The sequence below is a fragment of the Pristiophorus japonicus genome, chromosome 1, assembly GCF_044704955.1.
Source record: "Pristiophorus japonicus isolate sPriJap1 chromosome 1, sPriJap1.hap1, whole genome shotgun sequence".
Lineage (NCBI taxonomy): Eukaryota > Metazoa > Chordata > Chondrichthyes > Pristiophoridae > Pristiophorus > Pristiophorus japonicus.
In genome coordinates, this window is record NC_091977.1 from 149392253 (window position 1) to 149415040 (window position 22788).

General features: G+C 43.1%; 1 protein-coding gene across 2 annotated transcripts in view; it reads right to left on the reverse strand.

The window, feature by feature from the left end:
* The window catches only part of mcc (MCC regulator of WNT signaling pathway), a 448431-nt gene that overhangs the window by 398566 nt on the left and 27077 nt on the right, over positions 1-22788 (reverse strand). The window contains exons 7-11 of one of the 2 annotated variants that reach the window (XM_070883788.1): positions 22597-22707; positions 16573-16711; positions 7162-7269; positions 3813-3864; positions 1032-3662 (exon numbers count right to left, since the gene is read on the reverse strand). The exons of the other annotated variant lie outside the window; for it this stretch is intronic. Of the exons in view, the coding sequence (XP_070739889.1) occupies positions 3487-3662; positions 3813-3864; positions 7162-7269; positions 16573-16711; positions 22597-22707 (586 nt within the window). The 3' untranslated portion in view covers positions 1032-3486. Of the gene's footprint in view, positions 1-1031; positions 3663-3812; positions 3865-7161; positions 7270-16572; positions 16712-22596; positions 22708-22788 lie in introns of those variants that run through there. 2 annotated transcript variants of the gene reach the window in all.

Here is a 22788-nt window from a genome sequence, read left to right on the forward strand (position 1 = left end):
CAGCAGACATTATCCAAAGTGAAATGGATTGGATAAGACAGTGGGATCAAGTCATTTATTTTTATCTTAAAACAGATTTCTTCATCCATCCTCTGAATAGATAGTTTAAGGAAACCGTATTTAATAAGACAGATTTCTAACTTTGTAGTTCAATGCTATTATCCCAAGTCTGGACAATCTTTCAGATAAACTGTCTCGAGTATGAAGCATTTTTTTTTAAAATCACGTTCTCAATACAGCAGCATCAGCCAAAATCTCTTTTTAAATAAGCTCAGTAACACAAATAAATTAAGTTTCCCCAAAACACTTATTATGGCTAGCGATCAGAATAAAAGAGGGGGGCCTGGAGCTTCCATTTGCTTGCACTGTTTTTATTCCGGCGCAATTTGCCAGAAATCGGCAAAACCAGTGCAAAAGGTCGCGGATTTTTAAGCGCAAATTAAGTACAGCCACAAATTGAGTTTCCACAATCTTTTTCACTAGTTTAAAAAAAGTGGTGCTAAAGCAGGCCCCACCCACAAAACTGGCCACACCCTCAGATCAAATGCTGCTGTTTGCAGGCCTACAAGGAGGCTCTAAAAATTAAGCTTTTTTGGGGGCACAAGAACACAAATAGGCACATTTTAAAAGCTTTTAAGGTGTTTTTAAAATGTACTAAGAAGCTGACTACTGTAAACCAATAGAACTAGCAAATGGTTCTGTATGTTTTTTATGATGTCATTTTCAGTTATTTAAAATCGGGTTACTCACAAGTGGTGGACTAGACACTGACTAAAATGCTTATTTTTTGTGATTAAACCCATTTTAAGCTATATTAATAAAACTGCAAGTTAACATTCATACATATTGGAATATTTTTTAAAGCAAATTTTAAAAAAAATGATGTTCTAAAACGCTGCCCGCTGGTTCATGGCACATTTGACAATATGCAAATGAGTTTGAGCAGAAACTCGAGGGGGAAAAAAACATCGCAAAACTAGCATAATTTGCACCTGGATTGCCGATTGCGCCCATAATGGAAACTCTACCAGAAATAAACTCACAAGAATTCTATTCTTATGCAAATTGATTTTATTTTCAAGAAAAACTCAGTCCCTTTTCCAAAATCATCCTCTGAATTCAAACTCTTCCACTGGATGAGATGAAAATGGGACAAACAAAATATATGTATCCTTTATTACAACAATATTGTCAAAGTTTTAAAATCCTATGGTATTCACAAGGTTAACAAAAGATAAGTTACCTGTTAAACAGTTTACCATCATAATTTAGTTAGATGCTGCCTCTGCTTTATCCAGATGTACTGCAATGTCATACAGACAAGTTGAGCAGTATCAGCACAAAATTGAAAATAAATTCAATTTAGCAATCTTTGAAGTATCAAAATATAAAATCACACTACAGTAAACCATAATTTGAGAGAGGTACTCGTTTGGGGTGTACAGCAGACTTCAACAAAATCATGCGGTCATGTCATTTGAGGTTTCTTTTTTCTGCAGTAGGATGGCAGTCAAGCTTACATGTCCATAAAGTAGGTGAGTTAGCTGGAAAGAGACCTGAAATCACTCTTCAAAGAAGAGTGCCCTTTATCTCATCAAATTAAATTTGGGTAGACAACTTTGTGGCATGGACTCAGATTAAGGCTGATGGAATTCTAACTACAACTGTCCATCTTTCAGATCTCCAAAGTACTGGGTCAATATTTGTGACGATCACACCAAGTGCATAACCGAGCCAAGAGTTTTTAAGTGACATTAAGTAAGTCAATTAAATTAATGGGTTTTAATAAACTGATTTGTTGCTGAGTCACTCATTATAACATTTCCAAGTGAGTGGATTGTGGGAACTTATTAAAGTCCAAATCGGAACTCTACACATTCTAACCAGTTTATTAATGGACTGCGTGACAGAAAGGACAAGGTTATATTCTCAACAATGAGCCGCTGAATGTTTTCAAATCTGCAGTCAGTCTCCCATTCTCACAATTAATTTCTAGTGTTAATGGGCCCAAGTTCCCCCAGGAGTTGCTCTTTTTTTTGGAGCAACTTGATTTTTCTGGACTAACTTTTTAAGTTGCAATTCTGGCCATTTAATTTGCACCAGTGTAAGTGAGTTAGTTAGGTTTTTTTTTTAAGTTCAGTTTTTTTTTAAAAAAGGGGGCGTTCCGAGCCACTTATCCCTGTTTTAGACATTTGGCCAGCAAATAGTTACTCCAAACTAACAGGCCAGCGTATGTTGCCACTTCTGTCCGCATAGAAAAACCTTACCTAGAGTTAAGGAATCGACGCAAGCAACTACATTTTAAGTACCACCAAGCACCAAAGCACAAAAAGTAATAAGCATTCAACAAAAAATAAAGAACTGAAGTAAATAATTAAATTAAGAACTTAAGTAAATCTTACCTTGAATTAAAGTCGGCAGTGGCTGTCCGTGCTGGAGTCCCTTTGGCCTGGGATAGGGGAGGGAGAACGCGGCATCGTAAGGGAGGGGGGAGAATGCTCAACGCAGCAGGCTGGGGGGGTGGGCGCTGAGGGCTGGCATCTGACAGACCATCGCGCATGTGCAACGCTGCTGGCACTGGACCCTAGCCCCGTCCCCCTGCCGGCTCTCTCTAGCCAGCATGTCCCTAGCTCCGCCCCCCTCACTCCTGCGCCACACTACGGCTGAAGACGCCCCGAGGATCGGCCAGAATTGCAGGTTATCTTTTCGCCGCATTTTTTCTCCCAGGAAGTCGGCAGACCTCCGTGAGATGCGCCGTTTAAGGGGGAGAACTTCAGCCCAATAGATCTGATCCATGTGTAAAATGAGGAACTTTCTTGAAACTGCACCAAAAGTACTGAATAAATTGAAAAAAAAAGAATTTAATACTACTGGATCTGGGAACAACTACCAGAAATGAAGAGTATTTAAGCTGAAAACACAGTTGACATCTTAGTTGACAACACTAATTCTGCAACAGTACAAGGGAACAAAAAATATCCACCATCTGGTTAGTGAATGAATATCACCATAAATGTGATTCATTACACTGCAAAAACAAAAGTATAATGCTGCAACAATCCACTCTCTCCTGCCTTTCCAAATAGCCACTCGAAAAAGCCTGACATTCTTCATCTGTACTTGCACAGTCAGCATAAAGTGTCATGTCCAAGTTAAAAAGTAATGAGGGGGGAGGGAGGAAAGAGAGAAAAGGAAGGAAAGTTTATTTTAAAAAGAAACAAAAAAAATCTTCTCTCCAGTACTGCACCACTAAAATAACCACCTAAAGAAATCCAATGGTCAGTTCCAAATACTGAAAAGGTACTTGTGTACAAAGGCTAAATTGCATTAAACAGGACCTCATCCAGTTCATTTCTGCACACATTTTTAAAACCCCCACCCTTGGGGCTCTTGAACACCCAAGGATGGAAAGATCAGTCCATCATTGATCTTGTAATTTGTTCCATGCAACCTTCTGATCCCTTCACATCCAAATTCAACATTCTGTCATAGGTCAAAGCATTTCATAATTGCATCTCGATCAAACTTAAAGCCGAGAAAGGCCCTGGATGAAAAACTAAAATCGGAGTGTCCGTTGCAGGAATCTGAGAGATCAGAACCTGATCTGCATGTCCCAGTATATTTCAAGAGCTGATTAGAGCTGCATATTTCACAAACTGCATCTATGTAGGGAAAAAAAAAAGAGCAACCAATGTACTTCTATAACTAGAGACACAATTATTTTTTTAGATGAATACACATAAGCATTTCTGCATAACAATATTTAGTGGTACGTATTTACAATATTGGAGGACATTACACAGTGATCTTACCCATTTCAAAATTGTCCTGTAGTCGTCTTGGCTGAAGCTTTTTATCCGATTTCTAAAATATTTAAAAAACAAGCTGAAGTTTACGGATAGATGGCCACTAAGACATTATGGGCATAGCACGTTAAAATGTGGTACGAACAAAGGAGTTGACTTGAGCAGGAACACCACGCTGCACAAGTTACATGTCTGCACAAGGTATAGAAGCACAATGCCAGAAATAGGCCAAATGCCCAGATAATGAATGATAGATCAGTTCACAGAGTCCTGGCTTCGGCTTATTCAGTTTACAATCAGTCTGGGAATAGAAAATGTGGAATAATCTCTCTGTACTTTGTTTAAAAACATTGAAAAGTCAAAGGAAATATTTCTGCTAAAATGTTGCAAATATCATCCATTGATAACTGGACTTAGTCAGTTTCACTGGGCTGAGGTGTTTAACTTCTGACTAAAACAACATTGGCGTGGAATTTGCGGTTGTGATGATGGCAAAATTGTCAGCACTCGGCGTCTACTGTGTAAAACAGACAGCAACTTCTGGTGTCCGCACATTTGCAGTTAAATCCAGAAATCTGGAATTTGCTGTCAGTGATACCCTACTCCGCCACAGTCTTCGCAGATGCAATCAACTCAGAATCGGTGATTGAACATGAACTTCAACTTTTTACGCACTATTCTTGCTGTTAAAAACCAATGAAAATGTTAAGCCTTGTTCGATCAGGAGTAACGAGTTTTTAAACAGTGTACTAAGTCATAATTACTGCTGAACAACCTCTCTGGTGCTGAAAAAATAATTTTACAAGGGTGGAGTCTCATTTCCTTAGAACATCATTTAAAAACTGCATGATTTTTAAAATCATAAACTTAAACATTTTTTGTAAAATTATATTTCAGCTTCTCCCTTAATCCCACATATGTCCCAATCTTTATTTTGTTTTCTGTACAATGATTAAAATGTGAATTACAATCCCTGATTTTTACTTCCTGTTTGCTATCTGAGAATTCACAGTTATTAAAGGGTAAATCGGACAGCAACTTCCGGCAACAGTATTTGGTAGACTTTAAGAGAAAGTGTAACGATAGAAGATATTTATTCAGAGTCTATGACCAAATTAGCCAAAACAACAAGCAATTAGTCAGCTGGGAACACTTGCACCAGAATGGGATGTTTTAAAATTGTCAATTGAAGAATTAGCCAGTAGCCATTTAGATCTTGTACAAACACTACAAGAATTAATCAAACTAGTACAGATGTATGGAGATGAACAGACCAAGGCACATAAGACGACAAAAGTGACAGGGACTTTGGATGCCGAACATAACATTCAGAGCATCACTCAAACACTGCAGAAATCTAAGGAAAACTACAGCGTTTAGAATATGAAAAGTTAAAAAAAGGAAGGAGCAACACAGAAAGTAGTAGAAAAGGCAGTTGTAAAATCTAAAAAAAGCTACAGAAATTTATAAACTATAGAAAAATATGCTGTGGCTGGAACAGATTTTGAAAAAAAATGACAAACTGCACGTAAATTTCAGGAAATTGTAGGCACATGAAATAAGTAGAGTTCTTTTGCACAATCAATAGAAGAAATTCACATACAGATTGGTCTGGTGCAAGAGTTAGTACAGAACATTGAGAACATTACAGTTGAAAGCTTGATACAGAAGTTTAGTGAAAAAGGCACAGGCAAAGACAGAACTGGTTCTGCTAAATTTGAAGAAGGTAACATAGCCAATGCTCTAGAAGGGGTGAAGAAGACAAGAAAAACATTTTGAATACTCGGACAAATTTTAAAAAACATGGAAATCAGGAAGTTGCCATCAGAGTTGCCCTGCTCCTCCAGAAACTTCATTATAACAATATCTTACCAAGAGACTCTGCATTGAAACATGAAACGGCATGAAATTGCTGTACTTACTAAACTCGCCAGAAAAAATTAGGACTTGTCCATTCCAGTGCAAGTACATTTTTAATGGTGTGATAAGTCTTAATTACTACCAAACAACCTCTCTGGCACTGAAAATTAACTTTTACAAGTGTGAAGTCTCAACCCTTCAGATTTAATTATTGTGGAAGATATCTAATTTTTTTTCAATAACTTTTAAATAAGTTTTGTCTCTTATCTCTTGAATCCCATTTTTCTCTCCATCTCTGCTTCACTTTCTGTACATGATTTAGCATTGAATTAACTATTTTAACTGACACTTGCTGAGGCAGGCAGAGTCTGAATCAGGAACGATTCTTCAATCTGATTGGTCAAGGAGATGCACAATTACTTCACTGAACACACAGGTCCCAGAATCCCTATAGAGGGCGCTGCATCAAAATGGCGTTCTAATCACAGAAAGTAAGTGTAATGAACAACTGGCACCGTTTGTTCACTGCTGACAACAAAAATCAGGGCCATTGCTTTGTGGAAGCATGTAAATTATTCCATGTTGGTCCCTTGCCAATAACTGCATGTTGCGTTATTAAGTGGCCACAGAAGTAGAACAAAGTTTTATTTTTCTTCACGATTCCTGACAAACTAAACAGTAAGTGAAACACATTCTTCAATCAGTTCCGATACACTCGTGATGGGTGTTCATAAATTTTAACTACTTGTCAAACTTTATGCATTACCCCTACAATCTTAAAGTGCAAGCATAATATTTAGTCTAAAAAGAAATTGGAGTTGAGATACAGATCTAATTGAATGGCAGAACAGGCTTAAGGGGTTGAATGGCCTCCTCCAGTTCCTTCATATATTCCTAAATTAAAATGACAAACAATTGGCTCAAATTAGTCAAATACAAGCTTGTACAAATCCCATCTTTTTTTTCCCCCATTACTTCTACATCTGAAAAGTCAGGATCAGCAGATCATCAACTAGCTTTGGCTATCAGACAATGGCCATCAATTTCTGCTTGGGGTAAGGAAGAATCAATGTGTCAGCATATACCAATGTTAGTTACTACCAGTGTGTTTGCCACACTTGCAACTGCTGTGCCCTGGAAAGTAGTCCTGCCATTTGAGAAACTAATCTTGGCTAGCCATGAGATGAGTCACATCCAGAGTTACCATCATGTCTCCAACCCTGCAGGAGCAGTATCAACAGATGTCACCATTAGCCAAGGACAACTCTGAGGACTCTGGTGCACCAATCTAAAACGACACCATTGTGCAAATGTTAAAAAGTGTTGTGACACCCTACCAACATACAAAACTTAGAAGAGAGTTTTATTAAAAAGTGTCTTTATGATTAATGACTGATGTTGGAATTAGAAACATAATTTTCTTTTCACAAACATTTTCCATTTGCACTAGAGCAATTCAGAATTTTGCCAAAATAAATATATAGCAAAAACTCACCAATATCTGGTATTGTTTGACCTGCTGATTATTTACTCCAGTAGACTTCTTCTTCTGGTTTGGAGTATCTTGGTACTGCTTTCTGCCATTACCTCTGACATTATGTGACTAATATAAAATTTAAAAAGTTCAAATGTGCAATGTAAATAAACTTGAAATGACTTGCAATGGCATTTGCCTGCCAGCACTGAGCAAATTTCATACAAATGGAGATATCAGTACCTCATACTGCTTTGAAATATTAAATTAGTACTTTGCAGCAGTCTTCACTTTTGAAGATGATACTTGACTGTTAGAATTTAATGATGTTGTTAATAGTAAAACTGTTAATATCACTTTTTAAGAAAGGAGAAAGCGAGAAAACAGAACTGTAGACCCATTAGCCCAACATCAGCAGTCGGAAAATGCTAGAATCTATTATTAGGGACATGGTAACAGGGCATTTAGAAAATCAGAATATGATTGTGCAATATCAACACGGATTTATGAAAGCGAAATCACATTTGACACATCGAGGTTTTTTGAGGTTGTAACTAGTAGATTAGATGGGGGGGCGGGGGGGGGGGGGGGAAACCAGTGGATGTAGTGTATTTGGATTTTTGGAAAGCTTTCAATAAGATGCTACACAAGAGGTTATTACACAAAATTGTGGCTCATGGGATTATGGGTAAATTATCATGGATTGAGGATTGGTTAATGACAGAAAACAGTAGAAATAAAAGGTCATTTTCAAGTTGGCAGGTTGTAACTGATGGGGTAACGCAACGACCACCCCATGTTAAAAGAACTTACGCACAGGCATCTTCCACCCCTTCAAAATGAAGTTCGGGATCTGGAACGTCAGAATCCTTATGGAAATCCCCAACAGTGACAGACCGGAACGTCGCACCACCATCGTTGCCAAGGAACTCTGACACGTCGCCACCCTGAGAGAGACCCAGCAGGCAAGGGAAGACTAGCTCAAAGAACAAGGTGGAGGTTACACCTTCTTCTGGAAAGGCAAACCAGAAGAAGAATGCCGCCTCCATGGAGTTGGCTTCGCCATCAAGAACGAGCTGGTCGGCCGCCTCAGAGACTCCTCCTGTGGGATTAGCAAACGTCTCACTGACTATCCTGGAACCAGTGTGCCACAGTTAGCAGTGCATATGCCCAAACACTCGACGCAACAGATGAGGCCAAAAAGGAATTCTACTCCAGTCTCAAATAATCCCTGTCCCGAGTCCCTATGGGCTACAAACTGATCCTCCTTGGCAACTTCAACCCCAGAGTCGGTAAGGACACAGAACTCTGGGGAGGCATGATCGGCAGAGAGGGGGTAGGGAAAGCCAACTCCAGCGGTACCCTGCTCCTGACAAAATGCTTAGAACACGACCGTGTCATCACCAACACCTTGTTCTGCCAGAGGGAAGAGTACAAGGCATCATGGCAGCACCCTCACTCCAAGCACTGGCACCTACTCGACCAAGTTATCGTCTGAGCAAGGGACCGCAAGGACGTGTGCATCAACCTCGCCATGACAGGAGCCGACGACTGCTGGATGAACCACCGCCTAATCCATTCCGTCATCAACATTAATATAGCCCCAAAGCAACGACGGCAACAGAAGCAATGCCATAGAAAAATCAACGGCGGGCACTCAAAGACCCAGTTAAGAGAGCCCTATACAGCCAGTGCCTCTCTGCCAACCTGGTGACTCTCGATGACCCAGTGAAGCAGAGTGCCCACAGCGCTTGGTCTGCCCTCCAGGCCACCATAACCAACGCCTGCGAAGAGACGCTCGGTCACTCAACCAGGAAACACCAGGACTGGTTTGACGAGAATGACCAGGAGATCCAGGGGCGAATAAACCGCAAGTGCAGGGCATTTCTGAACTTAAAGCAACAACCCAATTCGGTAGCAGCAAAGCAACTCTACAGACGGCTAAAGGCCGAGGTCCAACAAAAATCATGCAACCTAAAGAATAGATGGTGGGTGGAGAAAGCACAGGAGATTCAGCAGCTGGCTTACAGCCATGACGTGCGAGGATTCTTTACCGCAGTTAAGTCTACCGACAGCCTAAGCACCCAAAGCCCCACTCCACTACTGGCCAAGAACGGGTAGACACTCATCAAGGACACCGAGGCAGTCAGAGCCCACTGGAAGGAGCACTTCGAAGATCTCCTTAATCGAGACTCTGCCTTGGACACGAGTGTCCTCGACTCCATTCCACAGCATGCTACCAGACACCATCTCAGCAAAACCCCAGCCCTGCACGAGGTACAAAAGGCCATCTGTCAGCTCAAGAACAAGGCGGCATCAGGAACAGATGGAATCCCCGCTGAGGCACTAAAATATGACGGAGAAGCACTATTGGCAGGAATGCATGACCTCATCTCATCTGGAGGGAGGAGAGCATGCCGGGAGATCTCAGAGATGTCGTAATCGTGACCATCTTTTAAAAAAAAAGAGGACAAGTCCGACTGCGAAAACTAGAGGAATCTCCCTGCTGTCGGCCACTGGGAAAGTCATAGCAAGAATCCTCCTCAACCGTCTTCTTCCTGTGGCTGAAGAGCTCCTTGCAAAGTCGCAATGCGGATTTTGTTCATTAAGGGGTACAAAGGATCTTCACTGCGTGACAGCTACAGGAGAAGTGCAGGGAACAGCACCAATCCTTGTACATGGTCTTCTTTGACACTGTCAACCGCGAGGGACTATGGAGCATCCTCCTCCATTTTGGCTGCACCTAAATGTTCATCACCATCCCCCACCTGCTCCAAGACGACATGCAAGCCGTGATCCTGAGCAACAGATCCACCACAGACCCAATCCACGTCCGGACCGGGGTCAAGCAGGGCTGCGTCATTGAGCCAACATTCTTCTCGATCTTCCTCACTACAATGTTCCACCTCACGCACAACAAGCTTCCCGTTGTAGTGGAACTAAACTATAGAACCAACGGGAATCTGTTCAACCTTCGTCACCTCCAGGCTAGATCCAAGGTCGTCCCATCCTCTGTCATCAAACTACATTACGCGGACGACGCTTGCGTCCGCGCACAGAGGTTGAACTCCAAGCCATCGGAAACACCTTTAGCGAGGCATATGAAAGCATGGGCCTTACACTAAACATCTGTAAGACAAAGGTCTTCCACCAACCTGACCCCGCCACACAGCATTGCCCCCCGGTCATCAAAATCCACGGTGCGGCCTTGGGACAAAGTGGACCATTTTCTATACCTCGGGAGCCTACTATCAGCAAGGGCAGACATAGACTACGAGATCCAACACCGCCTCCAGTGCAGCCTTTGGTCGCCTGAGGAAGAGTGTTCGAAGACCAGGACCTCAAATCTGACATTAAGCTTATGGTCTATCGGGCTGTAGTGATAACCGTCCTCCTATATGGCTCAGAGACGTGCACTATATACAGTAAACACCTCAAAGCGCTGGAGAAATACAACCAACGCTGCCTCCGCAAGATCCTGCAAATCCATTGGAAGGATAGATGCACCAACGTCAGTGTTCTCGATCAGGCCAACATCCCCAGCATCGAAGCACTGACCACGCTCGACCAGCTCCTTTGGGCGGGCCGCATCGTCTGTACGCCCGACACGAGACTCTCAAAGCAAGCGCTCTATTTTGAAGTCCAACACAGCAAGTGAGCCCCAGGTGGGCAGAGGAAATGTTTCACGGACACCCTCAAAGCCTCCTTGATAAGTGCAACATCCCCACTGGCACCTGGCAATCCCTGGCCCAAGACCATCCTAAGTGGAGGAAGAGCATCCGGGAGGGCGCTGAGCACCTCGAGTCTCGTCGCTGAGAGCATGCGAAGGACAAGCGCAGGCAGCGGAAGGAGCATGCGGCAAACCAGACTCCCCACCCACCCTTTCCTTCAACGACTATTTGTCCCATCTGTGACTGAGACTGTAATTCCAGAGTTACCAGAGAATTCATTTTTGGAGTGGAAGCAAGTCTTCCTCGATTTCGAGGGACTGCCTATGATGATCAATGCAAAGATCAGTGCTTGGGCCTCAGCTATTTACTATGTATATCAATGACTTAAATGGGGGGCATCCCCCTGTGTAATATATCCAAGTTTGCTGATGATACAAAGCTAGGTGGGAAAGTAATTTGTGAGGAAGATGCAAAGAGGCCACAAGGGGATATAGCCAGGTTAAGTGAGTGGGCAATAACACGGCATGTGGAAAAATGTGATGTTATCCAATTTGATAGGAAAATTGAAGAGAAAATAGAAAAGCAAAATAATTTGTAAATGGTGAGAGATCAGGAAATGTTGGTATTCAGAGGGACCTGGGTGTCCTTGTACACAAATCACTGAAAGTTAACATGCAGGTACAGTAACCACAGTACAACCTGAAGGATCAAACCTTCCTCGCAAACAGTGGGCAACTATCAACTGCCTCAGAACTGGTCATGGTAGATGCTGCCACCTTTTCCATAGATGGAAGATTAAAGTATCCCCATTGTGTGACTATGGAGCTCCTAATCAGACCCTAGAGCACATCATTGAACTCTGGCCTCAGAGGAAACTCACAGGCAGCCTAAAGATATCCATGATGTTATGCAGGAAGCTTTGGCCTGGATATCAGACTTCGATATTGACATGTGATTTGCTTTAATACTGCCATACAAAAGCAGCAAGCAAGCAATTAGGAAAGCAAATGGCATAGTGAGCCTTTATTACAAAAGGATTGGAGTATAAAAGTAAAGCAGTCTTAATGCAATTATATAGGGCCTTGTTGAGACTACAGCTGGAATACTGTGTACAGTTTTGGTCTCCTTACCGAAGAAAGGATATACTTGCTTTAGAGGGAGCGCAACAAAAATTCACCGGACTGATTCCTGGGATGAGATGGGGTTGGGGGGGGGGGGGAGGCAAAGAGAGGATTGTCCTATGAGGAGACTCAGCCCATATTCCCTAGAATTTAGAAGAATGAGAGATGATCTCATTGAAACATAAGATTCTTACGGGCTTAATAGGGTATATGCTGGGAGAATGGTTCCATTGGCTGAGGAGTCTAGAACTAGGAGGTAACAATCTCAGAATAAGAGGTCGGCCATTTAGGACTGACATGAGGAGAAATTTCTTCACTCAAAACTGTTGTGAATCTTTGGAATTCTCTACCCTAGAAAGTTATGGATGCTCAGTCGTTGAGTATATTCAAGAAAGAGATAAACAAGGCTAAATGGGTTGAACTAAAGAACAAAAAAGGGGCAATCACACTGCTGGGTGTATACTATCGACCCCCAAACAGTTCGAGGGAGACAGAAGAGCAAATTTGCAGGCAAATTTCTGATGTGCAAAAACAACAGGGCAGAAATAGTGGGGGATTTCAATTACCCCAATATTAACTGGGATACAATCAGTGTAAAAGGTATAAAGGGCAAAGAATTCCCAAATTGCATTCTGGAAAACTTTTTTAGCCAGTATGTAGCAAGCCCAACAAGGAGGGCGGGGGGCAGTCCTGGATTTAGTTTTAGGAAATGAAGCTGAACAGGTGGAAGGAGCATCAGTGGGAAAGCATTTTTGTTAGTTTTAGCATAATTATGGATAACAAAGATAAAACCGGAGTAAAGGTTCTAAATTGGGGGAAGGCCAATTTTACTAAGTTGAGAAGTGACTTAGCAAAAGTGGACTGGAAATAGCTACTTGAAGGTAAATCCGTGTCAGAGTAGTGGGGGACATTCAAGAGGGAGATACATGGAGTTCAGGGTAAACATGTTCCCACAAAGAAAAAGGTTAGAACTGCCAAATTTAGAGCCCTTTGGATAACAAGGTGCATATAGGATAAGATAAGGCAAAAAAGGGAAGCTTATATCAGATACCGAAAGCTCAATATTGCAGAAAGCCTAGAAGAGCATAGAAAGTTTAAGGGTGAAATTAAGAAGGGAATTAGGAAAACAAAAAGAGGGTATGAAAAAATACTGGCAAGTAGAATCAAAAAGCCCAAAAGTATTTTGTAATTACATAAAGAGCAAGAGATTAACTAAGGAAAGAGTAGGGCCTTTTTAGGACCAAAATGGTGATGTGTGTGTGGAGGCGGAGGATGTGGGTAAGGTACTTAATGAATACTTTGCGGCTGTCTTCACAAAAGAGGGGGATGATGCCGACGTTGAAGTTAAGGATATAGTGTGTGAAATATTGGATGGGATAAACATAGCAAGACAGGGAGTATTAAGGAGTTTAGTATCTTTGAAAGTAGACAAATCGCCAGGACCGGATGAAATAGATCCTGGGCTATTAAAAGCAGAGGAGGAAATTGCGGAGGTTCTGACCATCATTTTCCAATCCTCCCTGGCTATGGGAGTGGTGCCAGAAGATTGGAGAACTGCTAACGTTGTACTGTTTTAAAAAGGAGGAAGGGATAAACCGAATAATTACAGGCCAGTCAGTTTAACCTCAGTAGTGGGCAAATTATTGGCATCAATTCTGAGGGGCAGTATAAACCTTCATTTTGAAAGACACAGATTAATCAAGGACCTTCAGCATGGATTTATTAAAAGAAGGTCGTGTCTGACTAATTTGACTGAATTTTTTGAGATGGTAACAAGGAGGGTCGATGAGGACAGTGCGTTTGATGTAGTCTACATGGATTTAAGCAAGGCTTTTGACAAGGTCCCACATGGCAGGCTAATCAAAAAAGTAAAAGCCCATGAGACCCAAGGGAGAGTGGCAAATTGGATCCAAAATTGGCTCAGTGGCAGGAAGCAAAGGGCAATGGTGGTCAGGTATTTTTGCAACTGGAAGGCTTCCAGTGGGGATCCACAGGGTTCACTACACAGTCAATTGCTTTTTGTAGTAGATGTTAATGATTTAGACTTAAATGTAGGGGGTATAATAAAGAAATTTGCAGATGATTCAAAAATTGGCCGTGAGGTTGACAGTGAGGTGGAAAGCTTTAGACTGCAGGAAAATATCGATAAACTGGTAATTTGGGCAGAAAAGTGGGAAATTGAATTCAATCTGGAAAAGTGTGAAGTAATGCATTTGGGGAGGAGCAATAAGGCAAGGGAATACACAATAAACGGGAGGATATGGAGAGGTGTGGAGGAACAGAGGGACCTTGGAGTGCATATGTTCACAGATCCTTAAAGGTAGCAGGACAGGTAGATAAAGGTAGTTAAAAAGGTATACGGAATGCTTTCCTTTATTAGCCAAGGCATAGAATATAAGAACAGGAAAGTTATGCTAGAATTTTGTTCTCCTTGGAACAGAGGAGGTTGAGGAGAGACCTCATTGAGGTGTATAAAATTTTGAGGGGCCTGGATATAGTGGATAGCATGGGCGTATTTCCCTTGGTGGTGGGGTCAATTATGAGGGGGCATAGTTTTAAAGTGGTTGGTGGAAGCTTCAGAGGTGATTTGAGGGGAAGCTTCTTCATGCAGAGGGTTGAGGGGGTCTGGAACTCACCACATTTAAAAAGGTGCTTGGATGAGCACTTGAAGTGCCGTAACCTGCAGGGTTACGGACCTAGAGCTGGTAAGTGGGATTAGACTGGATAACCTCTTGTTGGCCGGCGCAGATACGATGGTAAGTACTTCAGGGAATCTAATATGGCCAGAGTGATCTCCTGGACTAGTTTTGATCGCCTGGATGGGTCGGAGAGGAATTTTCCCAGATTTTTTTCCCTAATTAGCCGGTGTTTTTATCTTTTTTTTTTGCCTCTCCCAGGAGATTGCATGGCTCCGGTTGGGGTGGAGTGTAAAATGTTGCGATACATGGGGTATTGCAATTGTGTGGGCGGACTGGTTAGGCCGGATGCTCTTTACCTGTCCGCCATTGTTCATTGGTTTATATGTAACCTTCAGGGCTGCTGACCGAGGGCCGTGTGGTTCTTTGTCAGCCAGCGCGGACACGATGGACCGAATTGGCCTGTAGATTTCTATGCTTCTAATTGTATACGACACTTGTTAGGCCAAAGCTGGAGTACTGTGTATAGTTCTGGTCACCACTTTACAGGATTTGATTGCACTAGAGAGGGTGCAGAGGAGATTTACGAGAATGTTGCCAGGACTGGAACATTATAGCTATGAGGAAAGATTGGATAGGCTGGGGTCGTTTTCTTTGGAACACAGAGGAGGCCAAGGGGAGATTTAATTGAGATGTATAAAATTATGAGGCTTGGACAGAGTGGATAGGAAGGACCCGTCTCCCTTAACAGAGTGGTCAATAACCAGGGGGCATAGATTTAAAGTAGTTGGTAGAAGAATTGGAGAGATGAGGAAAAAATGTCACCCAAAGGATGGTGGGGGTCTGGAATTCACTGCCTGAAGGGATGGTAGAGGCAACAGAAACCCTCATCGTAGGAGAAGGGGGGGAAAGGAGAAGGGGGGGGGGGGGGGAGGAGAAAAAGGAGAAGGGGGGAGGGAGGGGGAGAAAGGAGAAGGGGGGAGGGAGGGGGAGAAAGGAGAAGGGGGAAGGGACGGGGAGAAAAGAGAAGAGGGGAGGGACGGGGAGAAAAGAGAAGGGGGGAGGGAGGGGGAGAAAGGAGAAGAAGGTGGGGGGAGGGGGAGAAAGGAGAAGGGGGGGAAGGGAGAAAGGAGATGGGGGGGGTGGGGGGGAAGGGAGAAAGGAGAAGGGGGGGAAAAGAGAAGAGGAGAAGGGGTGGGCGGAGGGGAGAAGAGGGAGAGGAAGAGGAGAAGGGGGAGGGAGGCTGAACGGGCCGGGCGCAACCGGGCCCAAGACTTTGGGCAGGGCCCGTCCCCAGCACCAGATTTACAGGTAGGTGGCGGTGGGAGGCCGGTTCAGTTCGGTTTGGGTCGGGGGGGGGGGGGGAAGAGGGAGGTCAGGTCGGGTGGGGGGGGGGGGGGGGGGGGAGCGCGGGTCAGGTCCAGTCCGGGGGGGGTCGGGGCAGGGGGGAGCGGGAGTCGAGTCGAGGTCCGGTCCGGGGGTGGGGGGGTGGAAGCAGGAGTCGAGTCGGGTCGGGAGGACGCAGGAGCTGGGCGTGGGAGGCAGCCTTGTGCACGCAGCCCCAGTGAGGCCATTCAGCCAGGGCTAGGGGCTGCGTGTTTCGGGCCCCTCCCACACAGTTTTGGGTGCTTGGAGCTACTGCACATGCGCGCTGAGGGGTCCCGGCACTGTTTTCAGCGCAGGGACTTAGCTCCGCCCCCCACAGCTCATGCTGCGCCGTGCCCGACTCAAGAGGACCAGCAGGGAGCCGGAGAATCTGTAAGTTTTTTTTAAGCTCACTTTGTGGCGCGAAAAATGGGCGTCCAGGTCGAAGCTGCGCCGTTCTTGGCGTGGCCCGAAACTTGGGCCCATACTATGGGAGGATGATGCTAGATTAAATCATCCCAGATTAGCCTGTAAAGCAACAACAATATGCTATTTGTCACTGAAAATAATTTTGTTTTTCTGAACTTATACTGCACAGAAAGGCCGGATATTTTTCTTCAGTTAATATTAGTCTCTCACCTTTGCCTTCATGGTCTCAGAAATGTCATTTTGATTGGTTTGACTGAATGGCTTCTGCAGTGGTCTGTGTTTAATGGAGCACCCCCAGTGCTCTCCTGTGAACCCCTCAAGTATCTGCTGATTCTGCCGTACTCTTGATCTATCAAACATAAATTCACACATAGGTTTTATGAAAGATTTTTCTGTTTGATAAAAGATAAACTGGTTATTTTTCATTTGTATCTTTCACACTGAACTTTCAATATATAACCTACTGAGATTTCAAATCCCATTCCAGGATGCAAGCACATCATCACGGCTAGCATTTCAGTGCAGAATCAAAGGAATTTGCATCGACCGAAGTGCTATTTTTCAGACGAGGACATTAAACAGGAGAACTTATCTGCCTTTTATGGCGAGGGTTAAAAATCCCACATCACTATTAAAAGTGCAGGGATTTCTTCTTCTGTTCTGGCAACATTCCTCCCACAACCAACACACAAGAAAAATTAACTGGTTGTACATCTCACTGCCATTTAGAAGACTGCTGCGCAAAATGGCAGCCATGGTCACCTACATAGCAATTACGAAATTTTAAAAGTAATTCACTGTGAAGCGCTTCTGGACATTTAAGACACATGACACTTATTAAATGCAAGTGAATTATTTTTCTACAACCTACACAGTGATTCTTGCCAACTTTACCTTTACATAAGAACATAAGAATTACGAACAGGAGTAGGCCATCTAGCCTGCTCCGCCATTCAACAAGATCATGGCTGATCTGGCCGTGGACTCAGCTCCACTTACCCGCCCGCTCCCCATAACCCTTAATTCCCTTATTGCTTAAAAATCTATCTATCTGTGACTTGAATACATTCAATGAGCTAGCCTCAACTGCTTCCTTGGGCAGAGAATTCCACAGATTCACAACCCTCTGGGAGAAGAAATTCCTTCTCAACTCGGTTTTAAATTGGCTCCCCCATATTTTGAGGCTGTGCCCCCTAGTTCTAGTCTCCCCGACCAGTGGAAACAACCTCTCTGCCTCTATCTTGTCTATCCCTTTCATTATTTTAAATGTTTCTATAAGATCATCCCTCATCCTTCTGAACTCCAACGAGTAAAGACCCAGTCTACTCAATCTATCATCATAAGGTAACCCCCTCATCTCTGGTATCAGCCTAGTGAATTGTCTCTGTACCCCCTCCAAAGCTAGTATATCCTTCCTTAAGTAAGGTGACCAAAACTGCACACAGTACTCCAGGTGCGGCCTCACCAATACCTTGTACAGTTGCAGCAGGACCTCCTGCTTTTGTACTCCATCCCTCTTGCAATGAAGGCCAACATTCCATTCGCCTTCCTGATTACCTGCTGCACCTGCAAACTAACTTTTTGGGATTCATGCACAAGGATCCCCAGGTCCCTCTGCACCGCAGCATGTTGTAATTTCTCCCCATTCAAATAATATTCCCTTTTACTGTTTTTTATTCCCCAAGGTGGGTGACCTCACATTTTCCGACATTGTATTCCATCTGCCAAACTTTAGCCCATTCGCTTAACCTATCTAAATCTCTTTGCAGCCTCTCTGTGTCCTCCACACAACCCGCTTTCCCACTAATATTTGTGTCATCTGCAAATTTTGTTACACTACACTCTGTCCCCTCTTCCAGGTCATCTATATATATGTTTTAAACAGTTGTGGTCTCAGCACCAATCCATGTGGCACACCACTAACCACCGATTTTCAACCCGAAAAGGACCCATTTATCACGACTCTCTGCTTTCTGTTAGCCAGCCAATTCTCTATCCATACTAATACATTTCCTCTGACTCCATGTGCCTTTATCTTCTGCAGTAACCTTTTGTGTGGTACCTTATCGAATGCCTTTTGGAACTCTAAATACACCACATCCATCGGTACACCTCTATCCACCATGCTTGTTATATCCTCAAAGAATTCCAGTAAATTAGTTAAACATGATTTCCCCTTCATGAATCCATGTTGCGTCTGCTTGATTGCACTATTCCTATCTAGATGTCCCGCTATTTCTTCCTTAATAATAGCTTCAAGCATTTTCCCCACTACAGATGTTAAACTAACCAGCCTATAGTGACCTGCCTTTTGTCTGCCCCCTTTTTTTTTAAAAAAAACAGAGGCAGTACATTAGTTGCTTTCCAATCCGATGGCACCAGTCTACTTTAGCCAACTCTGCCCTCATCCCACTGTAGTCCCCTTTGTTTAAGCATAGTACGTTCGTTTGAGACACTACTTCCTCACCTTCAATCTGTATTACAAATTCAACCATACTGTGATCACTCATTCGGAGAGGATCTTTTAGGAGATCGTTTATTATTCCTGTCTCATTACACAGGACTAGATCTAAAATAGCTTGCTCCCTTGTAAGTTCTGTAACATATTGTTCTAAGAAACAATCCCGTATGCATTCTATGAATTCCTCCTCAAGGCTACCCCGTGCGATTTGATTTGACCAATCGATTGAATTCACAAATTGATTATTGAGCATAGTCAAGTTGCCAAATAAATTCTTAAATTCCTTAAATACAGGATCACCATATTAGGGATAGGCAATAAATGCGGGCCTTGCCAGCAACACCCAGATCCTGTGAATGAATTATAAAAAACGTACTGAAACTGTACATTGCACAGCACAATTCAAAGCTATCAGCAGCTGTAATGTAGGAAATGCAGCAGTCAATCTGCACATAGCAAGGTCCCACAAACAATAATGGCATATTGACAAGATAATCTGTTTTAGTGACGTTGGTTGAGGGATAAATATTGGCCAGAATATCGGGAAGAATGCTCCGAATAGTGTCATGGGATCTTTTACATCCAGCCGAGAAGGCAGACAGGGCCTCGGTTTAACGTCTCATCCGAAAGACCGCACTTCCGGCATTCCCTCAATACTGCAATGGGAATGTCAGTCTGAATTATGTGCTCAAGTCTCTGGACTGAGATTTTAACCCACAAACCTTCTTGCTCAGAGGTGAGCGCTACCTCCAGAACCACAGTTGACACTACAATTACTTCAGTTATATAGTTAATGAACTAATACTGTTGATGGACCTTGTGATAGGAAATGGCTATAAAATGAAACACTAGAGGACTGGGTGGCACAGTAAAACAACAACTTTTATTTATATAGCGCCTTTAATGTAGTAAAAGGTCCCAAGGCACTTCACAGCAGTGTTACAAGACAAAACGGATAAATTTGACACTGAGCCACACAAGAAGAAATTACGGCAGATGACCAAAAGCATGGTTTAAAAGGTAGGTTTTAAGGAGCGTCTTAAAAGGAGGAAAGAAAGGCGGAGAGGTTTAGGGAGGTAGTTCCAGAGCTTATGGCCCAAACAGCTGAAGGCACAGCCCCCACTGATGGTTGAGCAATTATAATGAGGGTTATGAGAGTTCCATGCAAAATGGGTTTAGGCAGTCTGAGTAGTAATGAGCCTCTGGAATACATGCCGACTGGTGTGGTGGGTGCTGACTCTCTGTATACCTTCAAGAGGGAGCTGGACTGGTTATTGATGGGGGCAGAGATTGTATCATATATAAAGCAAGTACCTTTATAGATAACACTTGGTACATGTGATCCCCTGGTCTGGTTTTGATCTCCAGAGTGGTTTGGAGGGGGCTTTTCCAGAGTATTTTTCCCCTTATTGGCCCAAGATTTTTCACCTCTCCCAAGAGATTATATGGCGGGACGGGAGGGGTAAAGAAGTATTTAATCATGATGCTTCGGCCATCAAGGTGTGGGGAAGACTTGATGGGTCAGCTGGTCTTTTCCTGGCCATCAATTTTGTATATTCTATTCTGTTCAGGTATGCAGCTTACTTACATTAGTTAAGAGGAGAACTAGGGGATATCAGTATAAGTTATAGAAGCAGAGAGTTTAGTCCAGGAAGTTCTATTTTTCAGGAAGTCATGAACCTCCGAATCAAGTTGCCAGCACAGGCAGTAATTGCAGATTTGCTGCAATCATTTAAAGGGGAACTGGATGAGTTCCTGCAAATGGAAGTTGTCCGCTAAAGGAGGTATGTGGGTTGACAGAGTAGTAGTATCAGTCACCTTGATCGCCTGCAACTAGCTGGATTGCCTGGGGGAATTGGAGGGGAATTTCTGAGAGAATTTCTTGCACCCACCCCCCCTTCCAAACTGGCCAAAGGTCCCCACCCAGGAGACTGCAAGAGGGCCAGGGGAAGAACTATCGGCTTGGGTTAGATGGTGGATAGAACATTTCTGTTCCTGTATATTTGTCTAAAATCTCAATGTACTTGAACCCCTTGTTCTCGGTTCATTCACACCTTTCAAAGTCTTTTCATTTAGTATAAGCCTCGTTTTTTCTCCCAGAATATGATAGCTCTCACTTATCCACAATAAATTGCATCTGCTACCTGTCTACCCATTTCACCAACCTGTTTGCCATCCCTCTTCTTTGTCCTCTTCACTGTTCACCAACTACTCCCATTGTGCAGTCAGCAAATCTCACCAGTCCAAATCGTTCATATATGCTCCAACCACAAAGATAATCCTTGGGATCCACCATTTCCAACTCTTCTCCAATCTAAAACAACCACTTATCCCAATTTTGTTTTGTATCCATTATCCAATATTACTTCCAAGCTGTTACATTTCTACCATACACCTGAATTTTCAAACAAGCTTTTTATGCAACACCTCATCAAATGCCTTCTGAAAGTCCAGGTACACCACACCCTTTATGTATTCAAATCAGTCACTTCTTCACACAGTTCTTAAATTTGTCAAACAACTCACCTGTAACAAAAATCTGCATTGGCTGTCCTCAATTAAACCATGCATCTCTAAATGCTCACCAATTTAACATTGATTTATGGATGCTAAGAGTTTGCCTTCAGTGGACAGACTAATTGTTTGTGAATGACCCAGTTTAGCCTTTTCTTCAATCCCAAGACATAATTTGCATATTTGAGGACATTCTTAAGACAGTCTATATGCATGCTACCAGGGCCTTAATGACTCAATGCTTTTGACCTTGAAGGAGAAGCATTGTCTAAGAAGCGGTCCTAGATACATTGTAAGAAGCAATCCCTGTTTCATTACTTTCAACTCATTCTATCCTGGGAAAGTTAAAATCATTATTGCTTTGATCTTGCATTTCTCAACTATTTGCAGATGCTATCCCTCTATCTCATCTCCGCTGTTATGGCCTGTAATACATACTGAGAATTGTACCTTTTCTTAACTATCTTAATACAATCTTCTAGAACATTCTGCAATAGAACCCTTTACCGACATTGCCATCTGTCCCCACCCTTGCCGATCTCTCCTAGAAATGCTATGATGAGGAATATTCAATTCCTAGTCCTGTCCAAACCTAAACCACATCTCCAGAACATCTACTAGATCATATTCATCTTTAGTTATTAATGCTTCCAAGTCTCCGATTTTGTTTTGAATGCTTTGTGCATTCACATGCATATCACTAAATCCTGACTCCATTTTATTGTGGACGCATTTATTTGCAGCAGAAAAATGCTCCGATTGGGCCCCTTGATCACATGACCTGATTGCTGATAGGTTAAGACACACCCAGCAGCTTATCTGGAATGTGCAATTGGAACCGTCCTGCCTACGTAATCAACGACGCTGCAAAGTGTAATTAGAGCTATTATGACTGCCGACTACAGACAGCAGAGAACTCACTCTTACAGGTTAGGACCTACCCCACTCCTCCCCCCGCCCAAGTTCCTGCCCCAGCCCAACCCAAGTTCCTGACCTTACCCCCCCCACCACACCACAGATGGGGCAGTGTGTGTGGGCCAAGGATTGTTCATAGGTTTATTGGGTATGAAATGAATAATGAGTGTCGTGACTTCCGTATTTCATCCACTCCAATGACGGCACTTGTCACACATGTACTGAGCTTTCCGAGAAATCGGGGGGGGGGAGGGGGGGGGGGGGGGGAGATAAAGGGGGCCGGGTAAAAAAAGTCCACAAGCATTCTCGATGCCAGTCATACATTTTATCCAAACTACACTTACCTTGCATTTAGTTTTTCCAATAAAGTTTTGGATGGAGTAGTGCTATTAGATACAAGGCCGTCACTGTCTGAAGAATCTGCATAATTTTTGGATATCCAGTCTTTTAGTGGCCTGTGATAACAACAGTAGCATACTTAAACTCTGATGTTCTAGAAACAAGTTATGTCAAATAGTTACGCAAGAGACACTTGG